Source organism: Parasteatoda tepidariorum, chromosome 8 (assembly GCF_982258835.1).
Source record: "Parasteatoda tepidariorum strain Cologne lab strain chromosome 8, Ptep-v5.0, whole genome shotgun sequence".
NCBI lineage: Eukaryota > Metazoa > Arthropoda > Arachnida > Araneae > Theridiidae > Parasteatoda > Parasteatoda tepidariorum.
In genome coordinates this window covers 42,358,522-42,373,922 of record NC_141762.1, presented here as the reverse complement: position 1 = coordinate 42,373,922, position 15,401 = coordinate 42,358,522, and the positions used below count along the sequence as shown (strand labels likewise).

Genomic DNA, 15,401 nt, shown 5'->3' with positions numbered 1-15,401 from the left:
TACTGTTTCTCTTTGATCTAAATAACTGCAAATAAGGGCAAATTTGTGAAAAAATATTGCTTGGAACGCAGAAAAAACAACGGTGTCGCATGAAATATAGCATTTTAATAACCATAAATTATTAAAATGCTAAATATAGTAATTTTCACTTATTTTGACCAAAATTAATAGAAAATAATGATTAATGTTTGTTGGAAATTCTGCGTGAAGGGGTTAAGCGTTATTGTTAAATTTTCTGATGTATTCATATAGCATACTAATGTTATCGCTTAAATGTAAACATGATACAATCTTAAATTTTGTCAAATAATCACTGTGTTTGCAAGTTAAGTGATAATTGAGTTTCAATGGGCCATTGAAAAAATGATGCCAAATGGCTCTTTTCCAAATCATGACGACTCACTTCCAGAACAAACGTCCCGCTCAGATATTACACAACGACTATAAAACTTTCCCAGTCTACGTTTTTTCGTACCTTAGATATTTTGGGCTAACCTTAGATGTTTTGAAGGCAATTTGAATCTGTCGAGAATAAAACTGTGCCAAAGAGAAGCCAAGAAGAAGGTCAAAAGACTTGTACATAGATTTTGTCGAACACAAAGAAAATAGGAAGTTTTACTTTGATTTCTAACTCACAAAAAGAATGTGTTAAAACACTCTTTAAAATACTTTTTTTTAACATATTATAAGATATATTAAGGTATCTGACTAGTTTCGACAACTTTTTTTTTAAATATTAACATAAAATTTTAAAAAAACTAGTTTATTTGTATTATGTGTAAAAACTTATAAAACTAACAAAAAAAATTATCACTATTATTTTTTTGGTATACGCTAAGCACTGTATAAAAATTTCTATCATCTAAAGGTTTTATCAAGAAGGCCATAGTTGATAGCCTTAATAAAACCTTTGAGGATTTTATTAAGAAGGCTATCAACTATGTTTTGAACTATTATCTTAAAAGCAAGTGAGTTATACATAAGTGAGCATATACTACTGAGTTAGGGATCAATGTATAGTTAAAAAATCAAACTTCTACAAATTTCCGCACTTGTCTTTGTGAAAAAAACCTGCATAAAAATAAACTTATACTTTTTTCTCTCAGTCTGTATAGTTCAAAGCATGCTTGCTATAATCATAAACACTCATGAAAAATTGTAGGCAATTATTTTAAAAACAACATGAGATATCGTGTTTAACGTGGCGTAAAATCTGAAAAAAATCTGATTTTGCTCAAAATTGATTCACCTTGAACAAAAACCGATAAAATAATTGGAGTACGAACAAAAGTAAAGTATTTTTAAAAAGCTAAGAGTACAGAAATTATAAATTCGTAATAAAGTAAATTTCTAAAATCTTGCCCAAACTATTTTTGCACTTGTCAGATACCTTAAAATTTTATATATTTTCAGCGAGCATGGAAACAATATTTCTATAAAAGTAAAATATATAATTATTTGAACTATAAAGTCTGCTGTAATTTCGTACTTTTCATTATTAGTTTTTTTTTTTTTTTGAAAAAGAGACCTGCATAACACAGAGTGATTCAAAATAAACGGTTCAAAAGAGAACATCTATATTAATAACAAGCAGCATAATCTACGCAGCATCGGTATATAATGTATTTTTACTTGTATTGATATTGATTTTTAAGTCTTTTGTCTTAAACAGGTCGTTTTACTGATAAACCTGAACTTTCAAATCATACAAATAATAAAATTTTTCTTGCTTTTATTTACAAGCATTTTCAAAGAAATATTTATAGTTAATGAAAACTGTATATAAGCATATCTGCACAGTGTAAAAGGCCACATGTAGAACAATACGCAAGTATTTTCTTCCATATTTATTGCAAAGGCGAATTTATTTCAACACTGTAAAAATTTCAGAGTATAAGTTGCCAATATTTTTGTTGTTGGTGTAAACTAAATACATTTTTAAGTACACAACTGTAGTTATCGTGTAAAAAATTATGTAAAATTGCTTAAATAACAATTGTTTGAAGGAATTAGTGCGAATATACTACTAAAAATGCGCTTATTTTTTAAACGAAATAAAGCCAGAAACAATGAAGCCATAAATTGATTCAAATGCTCATGAAAATATGTATTGCCAGTAAATGAGCTTACGAAAAATGAATACATAAATAAATAAAAATACATCAATAAAAAAGCAAATAAAAAATGTGACTGCGAGCACTGTAAAAAAATTTTGAAGATAAAGCTTGAAAAAGTATTAAGAAGTCAAGTTAATAATAGCATTTTACTGTGTTTTGATTTGGTGCACTCAGAAAAAGTAAGGACAAAATTATCAGAATGCGGTAAAATTTACCGTGTTCCTAGCTTTAAGGGAACGTCACAACGCTCTGTAATTTTTACCAAATCACTTTGGCAATAATTTTGGTAAAATTAAGTATAAAATAAGGTTTTATAATGTGCGTTAAAATTTGGTAAGTATAATAAAGTTGGGAGATTTTATCATGATACACATAAAGGTAATTTTATCATGGAATAACAACCATTTATTTGTTAAAATTGAATGGTGTTTTTTATCTTTTTCAGAAATGCCATTACCACATTATCAAAGTATGGTAATTTGACAAGAATGTTTTTCTACGTGATAAAATATGATTTTATTACCATGCTGTTTGGTAGTAAATGAGGTAAAATTTGAGAATGTGTAAAAAAATCATTTATTCAGTTAGATTTATTTTTCAGTTTTGTTAGTAAATGTTTGGTAATAAGAACTACAATTTTTAAACCCAGAATATCCGCCTCATCGTAACCATACAACCGAAAAATTACGGAATAAATGTTTTAAATACCGTATATTTTGGTTTTATTATCAGAATTATGATTTTTTTTACCAAGAATATCATTATAAGTACAGTAATTCAGTCAAAAGTTTTTTACCCATGTGAAAAAAGAAAAGAAAATCACATCGGTAATACACAGATATAAATATGGCACTAAACACAATACTCTAAAGTAGTTTAATATTAATATGAACCTAATTTTTCTCATCATTCGAAAATGATTTAAACATATCAAACAAAAATTACTGAAACTAAATTAAAATACAATCAAAAAATACAAAACTCCTTTCAAAAGATTGAGTCACTTTTAAAAACAAATTAAGTTGCCTTAATATTTTAACAAACAATGGACAGCAATTTATAGCAGAATTGCTGCCCATACATAATTCATAGCAGAAATTAACAATTAAATAAACATTAAAAATTAGTAGAGCAGTGCAATTTTCAGTAACCGCAATAGAAACTTAGATAAACAACTTGCGGAACTTTATTTTTAGCAATGATGAGTAATCGGCAAATTTAACCTCTTCCTTTCGTACCCATTAAAATTGATTTAATAAAAAAACTTTGCAGATTAAATTAATAAAATATAATAGCATTAAATTAAATGGTTAAACAGAAAAAAACTAATTATTGTCTTTGCTTCTATATATTTTTTTGAGTGAACAAAATTCACAATTTTGAAGAATAAAAAAGCTATTAAACGCTTCAGAAATAGTGTCCTTTTTACACTTTTATGGAAGCCCTTTAAAGTTCAAAGCCTTTAGCAACTGTAAATTTAAGCACCTTGTTATTATGCCTCTTATCTTAAATCAAAAAGAACAAAGCACTTTTGATTGCATTCTGACTCATTCTCAAGAATGTGGTTTACCCTTTTTTTAAAATTGACACCACGAGAAGAAATTCTGGAAAAATTGTCGTGCTGCACGGCAATGACATTTCTCGTTTAAAAAGAAAACATAATTCTGGTTCGTAAAACGAAAATATACAGCATTTAAATCATTAATTTTGTAAGTTTTTCGTTTATATGATAACGGCTTAGTGAAAATTTTGGTTTTTAAAGCAATAGTTTTTATCTCCATATATTTAATAAAATATATAAAACTGAATAGTGAGTTTCACCGACTAAATAGTTTTTATGCAATGCCCTAGCTCTAAGGTATTATGATAAATTTAAGAAATTTTACCAGCATTTACCAAATTTTATCACAAACTATAACCTTATTTTATTGTTAATTTTATCATAATTGCAACCAAGATTTTTTTTATTAATTGATTAAATTTATACGGTTTTGAAAATATTCTTTAAGTTTGCATACTTAAACAGTAAATTTTGTTATAAAAATATGTGAGAATTTTAAAGTGTTTAAATAAATGTGTATTGTTCTAGAAACAAGTCGGATTGACCAAATTGTTTTAAGAAAGATGTTAGAAACTATTATCTTAATCTCACTGATTACAGAAAAGCAAATATCGAAATAATCTTTATCGTCCCTAACCTTGATGGTCAAACAGATTATTAACAACAATTTAAGCAGTTAAAATAACTATAAGAAAAGGTCAATTGAATAAAGTTGTATGAAAAATCATACAATAGAATTTGTTTTAAATAGAAATCGTCAGAAGATATTAAAATGTAGTATGAGTTTGCATCTAAAAAAGTTGAATAAAGAAATTAGAAAAAAACCTAATAAGAAGAAATCGATGAATTCAACAGATAGGATAATATAAGTCTTGTTAAACAATAAATTTAAAATACAATAAATTTAATAACAAAGATTTTTTTAATGATTTTAAACGACTACAAAAGTATTTGGAGAAACAATTTTAATGATTTCTACGGCATTTTAAAGAAAAATATTTCATTATTAAGATATAAAACCCGGTGTTGTTTAATGTCAGACTCATTAAATTCAAACTTTTTTAAAAACATGAATTTTTGGGTGAATTTATTAGCTTTTAATTTGTAAAATAGCAGCTAATCAAAACTTTGAGGTGATTTTAAAAAATCCTAATTCACAATCAGAAAATGATTCGTTATCACTTTTTACTTATATGCAATATTTCCTCCAGTTTGAGTTAATCGCCAGATATTCAACTGTATAAGTAAATAAACACAGATGGCTGTTTTATCCGATGAATTTAGGACTTCATGGGTATTCATTTTACTTAAAAGAAAAGTAAAAAATATAGTCTAGTAAAAGAATTCTTAATGCATTATAATAATAATAGTAATAATGCAATTATAATAAAGTCATAACATTTATTACAAATTAAAGTGAAATAGTCGATTTCAGTTCAAATTATATTCAACTCCGAAACTGATTTAAATCAAAGGCCGATAATTGCTATTAAAGAATTCACAACATAAGAACTACATGTATGAAATGATACAAAACAAATACAAATTTGAGGAAAAATTCATGATTTAAAATAATAATCGTATAATTTCTAGAATTTAAAATTAACTGTTCCGTAAAAATAACTCGAAATAAAGTAGGGGAGAGTGGGGTCAATTGTAACAGGGTACGATTGTAACAGAGCTAAAATTTCGAGTGTCGGGTTCTAGATTTGGTTCCTAGGTGGCGCACAGGGTGTATTTAATAAATCTACATGTACACCCCTGATGGCAACCATTTTTATGTACTTTTGAAAGAGTTACATCACAAAAGATATTTTCACGCCACGCAAGTACTTTTTTTGGTATTAGAATATTATATTGTAACAAAGTAATTTTGTTTAAACAAATAAAAGTTAGTAACCGAATATGTAAGTGGACACTTTAATTAACATTTCAATAAAAAAAAGATTAGTTTTGCTAATTAACTAGCATTGTTTTTAACAAATGAAGCTGAAATGGCGTCTTGGGGACAATTGTAACAATAAGTAAAGGGACGATTGTAACAGCTGAAAATAAATAATCTTATGTTTACAAACCATTACTTAACTCTTTAAGAACCACCAATAGTTTCCTATATCATTTATATTATGTTGCATGTGCATTATTTTATTTGTCACCTTTCACAGCATAAATTAAAATTTTTAACCCCTTGAAGTTAAAAGTTTAACCCTTTAGGTTTCTGCTCATTATTATTTTTACTCCTAAAATATCACTACTATTTTGATCAATAAAAAAATATATCACAACTATGATAATATGTATAATTAACTATGTTTTAGTTGAATTTATGAACTGTTACAATTGACCCCGTAAGTGGGGACAATTATAACAACTGCACGACTGTCAAAAATTGTTAATAACTAATATAATACTATTTAAAATCAGGTATTTATTTTTTTTCTAGTAGAGGATAGTCTACTTTACTCGTCTGTCAATTAATACTAATAATATATTGGATTTTTTGTTAGTTAAAAATAGTTAAGTAAAAAATGTTACAATTGACCCCACTCTCCCCTACTCTTATTACAAAAGACGAAAAGATGTAGTCTTTTGGTAGTTTTCATTTTTAAATTTCATGAATGTTATTTTTTTTCTAACATTCAAAATTGGTTTTTTATTATAAAACTTAAACTTTTTGTTTGAAAACGATATAAAACAATAATAATCTTCTAAATTAAAATGCAGAGTTAATTTATCATAAGAAATTCAAATTTAAATTGTTTCGGTGTAAAATAAATTACAACAGCAAAAGAACTTTTGTTTTAAGTAAATAAGCTAGCATACATAAAAACTACCTAAAATATGAAGAAATATTCAACGTAATTTTCTTTTACAAAAATGGAAAATACGAAGGAAAATGTTCCTTATTCTATAATAATTTACGATTCAACTCTATAAAAGTTCTTGTTGCTCTACAATATTATTAATTATTGTATTTCTGAAAAGAAACTAACTTTAGAACAATATATTCAATATGCAATTTCAAAACTGTATAAGATGAAATTGGCTACTTGCTAGTAGGGATGTAACGAATATTCGGCCACTATTCGGTATTCGGCCTATTCGGCTCTTTTGCCGAATATTCGGCCTAGCCGAATACTGAAGTTATTCGGCCGAATAATGAAATATATGCTATTATTAATTATTTAGATTTGTGAAAGCCTTATTGTTGGCATCAAGATATTTAAAATATTACAAAAAATACATCAAGTTGTTAAATTTTTTTTAAAATATAGAAAGTTTAAAAAAGAAAATTTGTTAATATTTATTTCATTTTTAATTTCAAATTTGAAAATTATTTAATTACAAAATTAAAATTTCAAAAGTAAAACTTTTTAAGAAGTTCTTAATTTTCTGAGCTTTAATAATTTTTCTGACAAAAAAGAAAGTTAAGAATACATTTAACAGTAGTAAGTAATGAGTTCTTATCTTAAATAAAATAGCATATAAATTACAAGTATAACAATAACTGAAATATGCTATTATTAATTATTTAGATTTATAAAAGCCATATTGCCTTGTTATTGGCATCAAGATATTTAAATTATTACAAAAAGTAAATCAAGTTGTTAAAATTTTTTTAAATATACAAAGATTAAAAAAGCAATTTTGTTAATATTTATTTCATTTTTAATTTAAAATTTGAAAATTACTTTAATTACAATCAAAAGAGAAGTTTTTAAAAAGTAAGTATTCGGCCACCGATTATTCGGTATTCGGCCTAAAATTTGGCCGAATATTCGGTATTCGGCTATTCGGCCCCATCACTATTCGTTACATCGCTACTTGCTAGCAGCGTTAATTTATTATTGTAAAAGTGTTTTCACTGGTTTGCTCCTATTCTTGTAAGGAAACCAACTTATAAGCAAAAGAAGCAACATGGACTTTAAAGCTTAAGAGGCAGGAACTGAGTATAGGATGGCAGTTTGTATTCGTTGCACCTATTACTGTAAAAGTACTTTAACTGTTCAGCGACTGTTCTTGTAAAGAAACCAACTTACTTGCAAAATAGATTAAATGAATCTGCAAGCTAGGGTGAGGAAAGCGGAAGTCATTTTTACTCTGTTATTACTGTAAATGTACTATTACTACTTTATTACATAGGAAGTTTTTCCTTCTTTATAACAATAAGAATACTTTTGCTGTTTTACTCCGATCCTTGTAAGGAACAAAACAAAACAAGACATAAAACTTTTGAACAAATTCGAAGGAAAGATAAACTTTTAGGTACACCAATTTTAAGAGTAAGAAAGGTTGCTGATCTAATCTACGAATGGAATAGGCAAAAAGGTAAAGAGTAACGGTGGGTAATTTTGAGATATTTTTTTCTTAAATTTTTGTATTCATTAAGAGTAAAAGATTTCATTAAGAGTAAAGCGTTGGAATTTATTCGAAAGGTAGAAGTGTTTTAATAAAATTAAATACCTTTCAACATTGTAATATTAAATATATTGCAAAAAACACTAATGATTTACTGTAATTCAAAAATAAAGTAATGTTATAAAACCAATATGATTTAAATCAGGCTTTAAGACACAAATTAAATCAAACATTTAATTTTGAAAAAAACTTTTCTTCTATCTTTTTCAAAATCGAATTTCCTTTTATAATTAATAAACAAATGAAAAAAGAAAGAAATTTTCATATATTTTGTTTTCTTTACTATACTTTAAATAAGCATAAATATGTAATTTTCAAAAACGATGAATTGCCTACGTATTGAGTAATAATGTCTCTAAAAAAAATTTAAATACAATAGACAATCATCAAAAACTGTGTTTTTTACAATCATCAAAATTTTTTTAAAAAACAATACTCAAAGTTAATTTCAAATATTTTTAACATATGTTTATTTAATGCTACAATTTTCAACTACAAAATCTTTATATTTAAAGGTCCATTATGTTATCTGTTATGTTTATCTTAAATGTAATAATGAATACTAATTTCATAAATTGTATAAATCTAATACTAACGCAAAAAAAACTGAGAAATTACATTTTTATACTGACAACTAAGGGCAAGGGGATAATTTTTGCATGCCCCATTAAAATGACATTCAGACATTAAATCTTTATTTGAACGTTACGTGGAATGGTAAAAAAAAACTATTTTCATCGAAAAAATCGAGCCACCCTGAATAACTTTTGATCTAATGATTGGATCTTCGCGTACTAGGACTCCATCTTATGGCCTCAAATATGCTAATTAACTCGTGCAGACGATATTTTAAGTTACAAAATCAAACACAAAAACTTCTCTGAATAAATATATTTTTTTCGACATACACTGGTTATCATAAATTAAGGAAAATTCACAAAAATCGCGATAACTCAAGAAATTACACATGGAATTTTATGAAACTTACCCACAATATACAACACATAGTAAGGTATTAAACAACATAAAAAGAAATTATCAGACATTAATAGTAGTATAGAAATTAGCACATGTATAAAATAAACAAATTGGAAGTATCGGTTTGCAATAGAAAAAGTACCTTTAATATGGAATATGATTGCCTCTAGAAGCAATACAGCACAAACAGCGATGTGTGATGCTTTCAATTATGCGGTCTATCAGTTCAATAGGAAGTGAGAGCCATTGCTCTTGTAAAGCAGTTGCAAGCGTGGCAAGGGTCTGAGGGGGCGGATTGATGGCAGATACACGCCTCCCTAGAGCATCCCAAACGTGCTCGATAGGATTCAAGTCCGGGGATCGAGCTGGCCACTCCATGCGAGTAATTGTTTCCTGTTGAAGATAATCATCAACAATGCGAGCTCTGTGTGGTCTTGCATTATCGTCCTGTAACAGGAAGCAATCACCAATTGCCCCGGCATATGGGCGCACATAAGCATCAAGGATGTTGTCTCGATAAACCTGAGCATTCACGGTTCCCCTTGGAAAGACATGGAGGTATGTGCGCCCTCCTAAGGATATGCCTCCCCAAACACAGACACTGCCTCTTCCGTATGCATCTCTTTCACGGATGTTTGATGGATGATAACGGGTCCCAGGTTCTCTCCATATCAAATAACGTCTACTGTCACTTTCTAGACTAAACCTGGACTCATCCGTAAAGAGAACAGGCCTCCATTGATCTGACGTCCAGTGGACATGTTGTCGGGCCCACTGCAAACGGTCTCTCCTATGGCGTGATGTGAGCGGCACGCAAATGGCTGGTCGTCTCGCATACAGACCACCTTCGTGGAGCCTTCTGCGCACAGTTGACGTTGACACCAACCTTCCGGTGGCTGCAGCAAGAGAGGATCTAAGATGTGTCGGAGTAGCGGTTCTATTCCTGCGTGCACTTAATGTCAAATATCGGTCATCGGCACTGGTCGTAACAGTTGGCCGTCCTTGACTGAACCTCCTAGATGCCGAATCTGTGGTTTGAAATTGCCTCCAAAGTCTATGAACCACAGATGGACTCACATTTAGCCATCTGGCCACTTCTGATTGACTCTGCCCTGCCTCTAGTCTCCCGATGGCTCTCCATCGTAGTTCTTCAGGCAAATGATGCCTAGAGGTCATTATTACGAATTGGCTATCTCAGATTTTCAATGTCGCAATCACAGTAAAATTTGTGTGCTTTCTCTCAAACTTGGACTTTTATGCTCCAGGCAGATGACGTAAGCCGAGTGCAGCGCCACTAATTTGCATATTGCAATTTTACTCAGCTACTCTTAGTGGACAACATATGCAAATTTTGCACGGTTTGGCTTACTTTTGAAAGAGTTATCGCTATTTTTGTGATTTTTCCTTAATTTATGATAACCAGTGTATTTCGGATCTCCAAAGTAGCCGCAGTCTGGTAAATATGGTCCCCATAGTTAGGTCGGGAGAACGATCCTAAGTTTGGACCCCTTAATGTTAATTTTACTTTTTGCGTATTTTGCCAAATCTCGTGAAATTTTTAAGGTTATTAAAAACTTCTTGTTCAAAATCATGAAATTCGCTTATCCAAAGATAATTCCATGCGTAAATTAAATTTTAGTAAATATTAATTATTTTTTATCTTTTATTTAATAATAGTCCGAAAAATTCTGAACTGAAAGGTATAAAAGTTTTTACGTAATTTTAAAATAGATAATTTTAAAAGGCAAAATTAAAAATTTGAGAGAAATCCTTTGAATAATTCGTGAGAAATCTAATTTTAAATATTCGACTTTTTAAAAATTTAATTTCTCAGGAACTGTTCGTCCGATTTCATTAAAATTTTGCATATTGCCATGCAAAATTGCCTACTTAAAAATGATTTTAAAAAATTTATGCAGCTCAATTCAAAAAATTTTCGAATATTATTAAATAAAATTATAAAAATAATAAATATTTACTAAAATTTTTTTTCTGCATCTTTGAACAAACGAATTTTAAAATTGAGAGCAAAAATTTTTAAATTTGATTAAAATTTTTTTGAGATATAGCAAATACGCAAAAAGTAAAATTAACATTATTAAAATTGACTTTGAATCTCTCTCCTGACTAATCGATCAGGATCATATTTCCCAGATTGCGACTACCCCCATGATTTGGGGGTCAGAAATCCGAAATAGTTGGGAAAAAAAGGTTTGTTTATTTCGAGAAAGAACGTTTTTTTCCTTTTATTTTATCTTTCATAACTTAAAATATCGTCTGCACTTATTAATTAGCATATTTGAGGTCACTCTCTCGAACCACTAATCCTAGAACCGGATTCGATCATTACATCAAAATTTATTCAGGGTAGTCCATTTTTTTACTCACTATACAGATTTAAAATCGTTGTTTTAATTATTTTTTTATCATGTTACCATGATACAAAAGGAATATTTTTGTATTATTTATCGAAAATATTATTATTAGTTGAAAATAATTTCATTGAAATACTTTATGTTTTAGTTATTTTTAGTTTTTAGGCTTAAAATATTATTTAAGCCCTCTGTTTTAACTAAACAAAAAACCCACCTTGTTTAAAATAAAAAAAGCGGTTGAAAAAAGGTATTTTCTTTTCAACTCTAAAAATAAGTCTGAAATAAAAAGAGCAGTGGCTCTAACAACTTGCGGACTTTCTCTGAAGATATTATAGCACATTTTTGCAGGAAAAAAAGAGCAATGGCAGGAATTCTATTCGAGGAGAGTTATGCATTCTAATTTTAAATTACAGTTATATGTTTTAATGAATCTCAACTGTAAAAGAATAACATGTAACGCATTCAGATACGTAATCTTTACATTCGTTTAAATTTTTGCAATCGCATATAAGTCATCCGGAAAGTTACAAGATACATTGCTACCAATTCTTCAGACAATCAGTGGCAATAAGTCCAATATTGTGTTTCAGCCACACCAAATTAACAAGACATTCCTTCCCATTTAGCGCCAAATAGAACACACGAATTTACCGCTCATTGAAGAATAAAAGAAATCTACCGAACATAGTAAAACCAGTTATAAGAGGAGAGGCCAAGGACAATCTAACGTTATATCTTCACAACAGACGGAATATTCCAAGCCAGTTTCTTTTTATTACTTTTTTTCTTCGTCAAAAGTCGCGATTTTTTTTTCTCTTCAATTGTCTATTTCTTCTAAACGTTACGTAGGCTGTGAGAAAATCCTCTAAAGACGACCGGAAATGTTCCGTGAAATTCTTTTAAGTTATAATAATATTAAGTGGAAATTGTGATTTGTATTTTAAAATCTAAAAACCTTTCATCATCAATGACTTTTCAAAAAGGTCTGCCAATTCTTGATTTTTGCAAATTTGTACAATTATCCATTACAGTAGCTACACGCAGAGAAAAAATAATCCAGATAAAAGTATCGTACTGTAAGGTTTAAAAAACATAATCCTGGTACTATTTCAAACATAATCCTGGTAATTTTTCCGTTCATATGATAACGGTTTACAGAAAATTCTGATTTTCAAAATCATGTCTCTTATTACCACACATTTAGTAAAAAATGCAAAACGGAAAAGTAAATTTAATGAATATATGATTTTTGTGCCATGCTCTACTATGATAAAATGACCAAATTTAGAAGGAAAAAAAATTACTTGCTTTTGATCTAAATTTTGTTGTTAATTTTATAAAAACCATTACCAAAGTGTTCCGGTAAAAATTACCAAGTTTCTTACTGTTCCAATTGAGCCAGAAATCTGGGGAAATTTTGCCATATTTTGGTAGTTATTACCATATTTTTTCCTCCCAGTACTAATGAAGAAGTATTATCAATTTTAAAGTAACATAATATTTAGAAATGAATTTATCTGAGATTAATTTTCTAAAACATGTAATATTTGTGAATTAAATAGTAAAACAATTTCAGATGTCTAAAAGTTATAATTATTAGATATAACATTGAATTTTGATCAAATAAATAAGAAATATAGCATAATATAAACCAGTCGCGTAATATAAGAAACACTTTTAAAAAATAATTATTTTTTAATAATATAAAAGAAATTTAAAAAAAACTAATGCCTTAGAATTGAAAAATCTTTGACGTCACTCACGTTATGAAATTATATTACGTTCTAAAATTTGTTCAAAACATAAATACTTAGCTTACAAAGAAAAAAGAGCAAAAGAATATTCTTCGCCATTTTTTGAACAAAATTTGTCGAAGCAAATAATTATATATGACTGATAGTACAATTAATAACACATAATATTATACTTTTCCTTTTTTTTTTTTTGTTAACCGTTTCTAAAAAAATTTCATTTAAAATAGATCAATGAAAACAAGTTATATAATCCAATCATTTTTTAAAAAGGTAAAACATATTAAATTCGGAAATCGTTTGAAATTGAAAACCTAAAACTTATCTTCATGAAAGGATAGGTGTAAAAAGAATTTTTGAAGATTAAATTTGCTAATGCAATAATTTCCCAATATTATTTCCATAAATTAATTAATATTTGCGAAAGAAAAAAAGGAAGTACAAAAAACGAGGAACAACTACGTATTTTACACTGAATACGTTGAACCCTAAAAAAAAAAAAAAAAAAAAAAAAAAACAATTTCATTTTAATCTCGTTCTGCAACACAATTGAGGATTTTTTTCTTTTTGGTTCTTTAATAAAGTGCTTCAGTAAATTTTAAATTTAAACATTTCAAATTAAATTTAAAGCATTTATGGCAGAATTTTTTTAAAATGTACATTGCCATTTTGTGTATTGCTTTATTAACAGTCAATTAAAGAAATTAATTTAAAAATTATAAACGAAAACAACGTATGTTTTTATTTATAATTTTTAAATTAAAGAGATACAAACTTTAGAATCTAACTTAATGAGAATTAAAGCAATTTGTTTGATCATGAAAAAAAAAAATTTTTTTTATTTATTTATTTAAAAGATATTTCACTCCTATACTCAATTTTTTTTTTACTAATGTTAAATGAGACTACAAAATTATGCATTCTTAAGGTATATAAATATACAATGAATTATCTTTTAACAGAATTTAATAAAAATAAATAATTAAACATCAAAATTATATGAAATCGAAAATTTTAAAACTATATTTTAAATAAAGTGATAGCTTAAAAATATACCTAGGATATTTTTTATAAATGAAAAAATGATTTTTTTTCAACTTACACATAACAGCTGTTCCATTCTTAATGAAAGAAATGAAGACAGGTTAAATAAATCCTTAAAATTATCGAGCCGAAAAATCTCTGAAGCTGACAAGTCAAACAAACACACTTATTCATTACTTCTTATTTACTCTTTCCCCCAAAACTCTTTCAAAAACCATAAAGACATCAGCCCGCCCCCGTCCCGTATGACCGTGAAAAAAAAAATGAGAATAAGTCGCATTTCAGCTTTTTCTCTTTCGCCAAAGAAACTGTTTAAAGCAAACGATTTTTTTTCAGCAGAAATTTAGAACAAAATAAAAAAGAACTTACCGATAGCTGGTAATTTTTTCCTTTGTAGTTTCGTTAAAATACCTCCCATGATATTTTTTTTTAATTAATTTATTTTTTTCGTCTCAATATTCCACTTTTTTGCACGAGTTCGGAAGAAGACACTTCAATCACAATATCGCATAGCTGTTCGAACACCACACGCGCAGGATAAGTATCTAGTTAGGCGAAAAGAGCTTGGAAACGCGACTGGTGCGACGCCACATTTACGAATTTCACTGCTTTCGCATCACGTGGTCAGGGATCCACTCTCTACGGGTCCCGCCGACGCGGATAGGTTCTATTTAGGTCGCTGACTGAAGGCTGTAAATATTCAGTGTTTGTCGGTTTGTTCAGCTTTCAGGAAAAAAACAGGAATATTGAACTTGGGATGGAGATGGGAATTATGTCCGACAGGCCGGCTATTTCCTTAACCAATGTATCACGTATATATAACAAACAGTTTTGTAGACGAATGAAAGGGAGCTATAAAACAAGCGTAGCAAAATCATTGATGCGGATCATCATGGCATTATTTTAGCTCACTTTCTCTTCAATTTAGTCTTGTTTACTCATTTGTCTTTGATTTATATCATATTAAATAACTTCATTTTATGAGACATCGCACAAAATAAATAAATTAATTAATGATTGCTATCCTTTTATGAAACATTTTTCTGAAGGTCAGTTGCACCATTCCGAATATCACTGTTCATGTAAATCCAGCCATATTTATGTTTCTGAAGTAAAATGATATCTCCATTAGAATAATTTTGATCGTAATTAATGG

At 28.3% G+C, this 15,401-nt stretch overlaps 1 protein-coding gene and 1 long non-coding RNA gene across 5 annotated transcripts in view; one reads left to right on the top strand and one right to left on the bottom strand.

The window, feature by feature from the left end:
- The window catches only part of LOC107456769 (uncharacterized), an 86,156-nt gene extending 70,942 nt beyond the window's left edge, over window positions 1-15,214 (bottom strand). For 2 of the 4 annotated variants that reach the window (XM_016074727.4, XM_071181455.2), the window contains exon 1: window positions 14,615-14,883. In XM_016074727.4, the coding sequence (XP_015930213.3) occupies window positions 14,615-14,663 (49 nt within the window). In that variant the 5' untranslated portion in view covers window positions 14,664-14,883. Of the gene's footprint in view, window positions 1-14,614 lie in introns of all 4 variants that reach the window. The other 2 variants (XM_071181457.2, XM_016074742.4) reach the window with 2 other exon arrangements.
- Window positions 1-15,401, top strand: part of LOC139425711 (uncharacterized) — a 79,102-nt gene that overhangs the window by 56,572 nt on the left and 7,129 nt on the right. The window lies entirely within an intron of this gene.